The sequence below is a fragment of the Buceros rhinoceros genome, unplaced genomic scaffold, assembly GCF_000710305.1.
Source record: "Buceros rhinoceros silvestris isolate BGI_N320 unplaced genomic scaffold, ASM71030v1 scaffold34667, whole genome shotgun sequence".
Classification (NCBI taxonomy): Eukaryota; Metazoa; Chordata; class Aves; order Bucerotiformes; family Bucerotidae; genus Buceros; species Buceros rhinoceros.
The window spans coordinates 5,449-10,950 of record NW_010424500.1 but is presented as its reverse complement, the minus strand read 5'-3'; the positions used below and the strand labels follow the sequence as shown (position 1 = coordinate 10,950).

The 5,502-nt window shown below is 54.3% G+C and overlaps 1 protein-coding gene across 1 annotated transcript in view; it reads right to left on the bottom strand.

The window, feature by feature from the left end:
- Positions 1–5,502, bottom strand: part of PRPF3 (pre-mRNA processing factor 3) — a 9,788-nt gene that overhangs the window by 807 nt on the left and 3,479 nt on the right. Inside the window, exons 3-14 of the mRNA XM_010140827.1 lie at positions 5,277–5,423; positions 5,056–5,139; positions 4,822–4,944; positions 4,616–4,713; positions 3,960–4,266; positions 3,152–3,318; positions 2,556–2,638; positions 2,212–2,355; positions 1,842–1,941; positions 1,277–1,390; positions 684–802; positions 41–124 (exon numbers count right to left, since the gene is read on the bottom strand). Coding sequence (XP_010139129.1) covers positions 41–124; positions 684–802; positions 1,277–1,390; positions 1,842–1,941; positions 2,212–2,355; positions 2,556–2,638; positions 3,152–3,318; positions 3,960–4,266; positions 4,616–4,713; positions 4,822–4,944; positions 5,056–5,139; positions 5,277–5,423 — 1,570 coding nt within the window. The remainder of the gene's footprint in view (positions 1–40; positions 125–683; positions 803–1,276; positions 1,391–1,841; positions 1,942–2,211; positions 2,356–2,555; positions 2,639–3,151; positions 3,319–3,959; positions 4,267–4,615; positions 4,714–4,821; positions 4,945–5,055; positions 5,140–5,276; positions 5,424–5,502) is intronic.

Below are 5,502 nucleotides of genomic sequence, written 5' to 3'. Positions count from 1 at the left end.
CGGGGAGTCCCAACGCCCCTCCGCACAGCTTCACGCTCACCCTCGCCCTTCGTGTTCGATGTTTGCTCGTCCCATTTTATTCGATGAAGCATAAGACGTTTGAATTTCTTCTGTGCTTTCGGACCTGGGGAAGAAGGGAGAGGCGTTCACAAAAGTCCTGAACTGTCCGTTTTTAGGAGATTCCAAAAAGCAGCAGAAGCCGAACGACGCCCACGAACGCTTACCAGCGCGCCTGGGCACGGCAAGGAGAGCGCAGCCAGGCCAACCCAGCACTAACGCCCCCGGGGTGCCCGGGCTGCTCCTGCCGCCTTTGGCGCGGTGCTCTGCCCTCAGGATTTCCTGCTGCCAAACAGGCTCTTCAGCACCGCGCAGAAATGCCTCCAACAGCGCAAACCGTGAGAACCGAGGCTCTCCTCGCCCTCAGCACCCGCTCAGCGCATCATGGATCCAGCGCAAGCGCTTTTCCCTTCGACCTCGATGGCGCTGGGTTCCCTAACTGGGTTACGGTGCGCCCTGCGCTCGGCGCCAACCCCCTCAGAGCTGTAACTAAGGGAGTGTCAAACAACCTCCCGACTTCCGTGTCCTTCCGTCACCCTCAGTCAACCATTTCCACGGTAACTTTTGCTAGAGGCGAGCTTTGGAAAGCCGCACCGCGACCAGAAACCTGCCTCCAAAGTCCTCACCTCCTTCTACCACGACCACGTTGACATCTTTGTGTAGAACCACCACGCCCGTTAGGTACAGCTGCCCAGCATTCGCCTCGATTTTGAATTTTTTGGCTGGATTGCTCAAGTTTCTGACCCTTCGGATAAAAAACAACAACAAGCGTTTGTGGAAAAACAGAACCACTATCACCAGCCGTAAGAGGTTCCTGCTCTGCCCCGCCTGGGTCCCGCACATCCCCCTCCAGCTCCTCAGGGCTTTACCCATGCCGCGAAGGCTGCTCAGAGGCTGTGCCCGTCCCTTCTCGTTTCATTTAGATCTTGAAAGATTCCCAATTTCTGGACAAAGTTAGCTCTGACAGCTGGGAAATGGCTTTTGCTCATTGGAAACATCAATCCCAGCTGAAATGCCCCAAACCTGACGTGTCTGCTTAGCCTTGCCTGTGGCAGGAGGAGTTAAGGACAGCGTTAATGGGTGGTTTGGGACAATCTCATTGCCACAGGCTGTGATTCCGTAACGCTTGATGAAAAGCTGACGAGGGGGTTTCTACAGGGCGTTTGTCAGGTGTATTTAGAGGGATGTACGGTGAACCCCGGCCCAGCCCGGCCCTCACCTGTACACGGCTATGTGAACCCCCTGTGAAACGTCTTCTTTCAGCTTTTTGACCTTCTTGGCTTTTCGCTGTTCTGCTGTCAGCTTTCTCGCAGCGTTTGCTTCTTCGTGCGCTCTGGACGCAAAGAGAGGTGCAGCGGTAAGCGAAACGCGGCGTAAGGGCTGCCCGTTACGGCAGCGAAACGGGTCCTAAGCACAGAGCGTGTCCCACAGATTCCAGAATGGCTGCAATTCCTGCTCACACTTCTGCCAGAATTCAAAGCACGGGGGCTTTCTTTAATCCAGCCACCAGCCCGATTCACCCTCGGTCTCTTCCCTGCGACAATGATCAACGATCATTGTTTTGGTAAGAAACTCATCCAATGGAGGCCGCTCTGCAGTGACCAGAGCTAGTCAAGACCTGGCTCCCCAGGGCCTCAGAGGGGTCATTCAGGGCAGCTCAAATAGGCTACGGGAGTGACCCACAAGAAACCGCGCTGCTTTGCTGCACCACTTCAAGGATTTCACTCTCTAGCACTAAATCCATCTAAAAATGACCCCAAGAATTCACACATGGTGCCACCTACTTCTGTCTCTTCGCCATCTGTGCTCGAACATGAGCTTCCACTTTCGTTGGGTCCTGCACAGCTTCCGTCCCCAGCACTCGCATCAAGTTTGAAATTCTTACTGCAAGGGAAAGGGTGGGGAGCTGAGAGAGGCTCCTCTCGGACACCGGTTTGCCGTAACCGTACGCACCAGCCCCGGCCTCGCTCACAGGCTCGTACGGTGACGGCACGGGCAGGTATCAGATCACACCGAGACACTGATCCGTGCGATCCCACCGAGGTCGTGCTGCCTGCAGCATTCGCAGCCAGGGCCGCGCGTGGCCCGGGCTGCTGGTGTGACAGTGACGGGCCCGTGTTAGCCTGGAGCTTGCCTGCCACAGCCATCGCTTACCTTTGGGCTCTGGTGGCGGCATCAGGCCCAGCCTGACTTTCTCCTGCAGCTCCTTCTGGGCTTCCCTCCGAGTCTGTCGCCGTAATTTCTTCTGCTCTTTCTTAGTTAAATAAACGCCCAGGGTCACTGGTGTGTCGCTGTCCACTGCGAGGAGAAACGAGGCAACACAGACATGAAGCCGCTGCAGCGCTGACGGCTTTTTGCACCAGACAGAAACAGGAAAATGCGATTTGCCTATTTTTTTTTATTTTACAGTAAAATGCTGGTTCTTCCCACCAAGCACCAGCCACTTGGAGTGTTTTGTCTCTAGTTTAACAGCAAAGTTGCCCAAACAGAGGCGGTACCTGGTGGGTTGAGCTGTGCTGGGTGCTCCACGAGGTTTGTGATCCCGAAGTACTCGTCTCTCTTTGAAGACGTTCCGCCTTTTCTAGAAAGCACAGAGTTGGGCATCACTGCAAACCCCCCAGCCTCGATTCCTCGATGCCACAAGCTGTGGACCAGAACAACTCTCAACGTTTCCCTTGGGCCAGGCGTGGTGGGTACACGAGCCCTCCCCAAAGCACAGAGCAGAGCTTGACGTGCTGAAGGAGACACAGGGTGACGAAGGTGTCCCCTCCAGTGGAATATCCACCCGTGTTTTAGGGCTTCCCACAACTCTATCGTGAACAAGGCTCGTACAGAACACTCATGCTTGAAAAAACAACAAAACCACCAACAGCTCTGGGCCAAAAAAGTCCTTCCCTTCGGGGGCTGGGGATCTCCCGCAAGGGAGAAGGGCGGCTGCCTCCCACCAGCGCCAACAGAGATTTCGGGAGCAAACCCAGATCCTGGGGGGCACTTGCAGATGAGGGAGGTGGAATTGCATGGCTCAAGGAGACACGTTACCCTAGAGGTTCCTCCTGCCACAGAACAATCAAAACCCGGCGAGTAAAACACTTACAAGTCAAGGCCGTTGGGGATGATGTAGGAGTCCCACCACTCGATCTCTGGGATATCCCCCTCTTTCAGCTCCTTTTTCGGGGTAATAAGAGCCAACTTGGTGGACGTGTGTATCCCCGTCTTCCTGGCAGCCTGCGAGATCTCCGCCTGCAGTTTCTCGAGTTGAGCCTGTCAGCAAGGAGAGGAAAACAGCACACGAAGGTCATTCCACACAGCACAGCCCCCAGGAACAGCACAGTACGTCTGCGCCTGCTGATTTACTCCGGTTTTTAAAACAACCTGAAGCAGGTCACAGGAGAAACCGTGCAGCACCTGACAGCAGAGAGCTTCTGCACGAGCTCCCCAACTGTCAGAAACCTGCTCTTATTCCTTTGGGAACGATCACAAAGGAACGGCTCCCCATAGGCATCGTATCCCTGGGCTTTAACAAAGCTCTTCTCTCCCCTTCTCCCAAGAACTGGGGCATTTTACCAAGAGCCCTTTAAATCTCCACCTCTAGGGTGATGGCTTCTGCGGAGAGAACACTCGGCCAAAAAAGGATCTATTCTCTTTGGAAACTGTCAGTCTTTCATCAAAAAATAAATCGATTTCGTCTTTCATCAAGTGAAGACAGTGGTAAGAACCACGTTCTAACCCACCTGCCTGCCTCCCTGACAAGAACGATGGCAAAATCACAAGACTTTACTGAAAAGCTTCTTACTCAAAGCCAACACAGCTCCCTTCACATCCCGGGAGAGGAGAATCGACTCCCATCCCGAACCAAACCCTCACTTCTGTGCTCTCAGGTAGCATGGCAAGACCTCAAATACCTTCGTTCGCAACCTCTGGGCAATTTTCTCAAATTTGCCTTTTTCATGGAACTTAAAGGTGCGTTTCTGACGCTGGGCTGGGGTTATGGAGACCCGGGGGTCAAAGTAAGTGTTCGACTCCATATCTTCCGAGGGCTTTTCTTTAAGCTGCTGTTTGAACTGCTCTCTCTTCACAGCTCTGATGTTTGCTTTTAGGGTGGGCATGCGGTGAGTCAACTCAATCTCTTTACCAGTCGCATCAACAGTTCGGCCTTGCTCATCCAAGATCAGTGGCGTAGGCTTTGTCTGATCCTTCAGCTCCACTTTCCTGGTGGTGAGACAAGAGACGTTAAAAGTTAAAATTAAAATGCAAGCACAGCATTAATTCACTGGAAACGCTGAGGTTTGGGAAGCTCCAAACCAGCCCACGGCTTGCAAAAGGCCTCCTCACGACATTAAATCTCACCTACACCGCCAGGAAGGACTCAGAAGTTGGGAGAGTCTTACCCAAGGAAGGGGTAACCTCCTTTTCACCTCTAACATCAAATTTGTTCCTTCAGCAGCTGTTAAGGCCGCTTCTAGGGAACCAAAAGCACTGGAGAAGCCTTTGGTGAGGCCTCTGCCGGCGTTCCGGCGTCAGGCCCAGCAGGATTAGGCAGCAAGCAGCAGGTACTCACGGCGGCGCGATGCCCATGGCGTGCAGGTTGGCCAGACCCACCATGTTGGCGTTGCCGATGAGCCCCGGTTTCAGGGCCAGCTGTGCCTGGATGCGGGCCTGCAGCTCCGCGGGCGCGATGCCCTTGGCGTGCAGGTTGGCCAGCCCCACCATGTTGGCGTTGCCGATGAGCCCCGGTTTCAGGGCCAGCTGTGCCTGGATGCGGGCCTGCAGCTCCGCGGCTTTCCTGGCCTTCTCGATGGCGTCATTCATGAACGTCGCTGCCTGCGAGGGCTGGATCGTGTTGCCAATGGGGAGGCGCTCCGACTGGGAGGAAGAAGAAATCTTGGGCTGTTGGCAGAGAAGGAAGTTTTGTTACACACCTCTTCCAGCACACCCAAGGCAATGCGTCACGGCTGAAACGGGGACCACGGGGAATTGCCCCGTGCTGCCAGTGGGTACCTGCGGTGTCGGAGGACTGATGAAACTCAGCTGCTTTTTCCTCTCTTCGATCTGCCGGGTGGCTGCTTCCATCATCTGTTTGATCTGTGGAAGATAAATTGGAGGGTGAATTTTTCTTCCCTCTGTCAGAAGAGGAATTCAGATAAACACTAAACCATGCTGGGATTCGAGATCTCAGGCACGGGCAGCTTGACTGTGGAGCAAAGCCCTGCTGGACTGACCTGTAGCTTGGTCAGCATCCCGGGGCTCTCCGACGGTGGGCCGGGAATGACCTCAGGCTCATCCTCCACCTCCTCAAATCGTGGTATGCGCCGCTTCTTGATGCTGGAAGATTCCTTGGATACCTCAGAGTCATCACCAAACACATCCTAACGTAAAGGGAGAGGAGAAAACTGGTTAAAAACACAGAGTTCTGCTTGCAGCCAGTGTTTTCAGAGGAGAAACCAC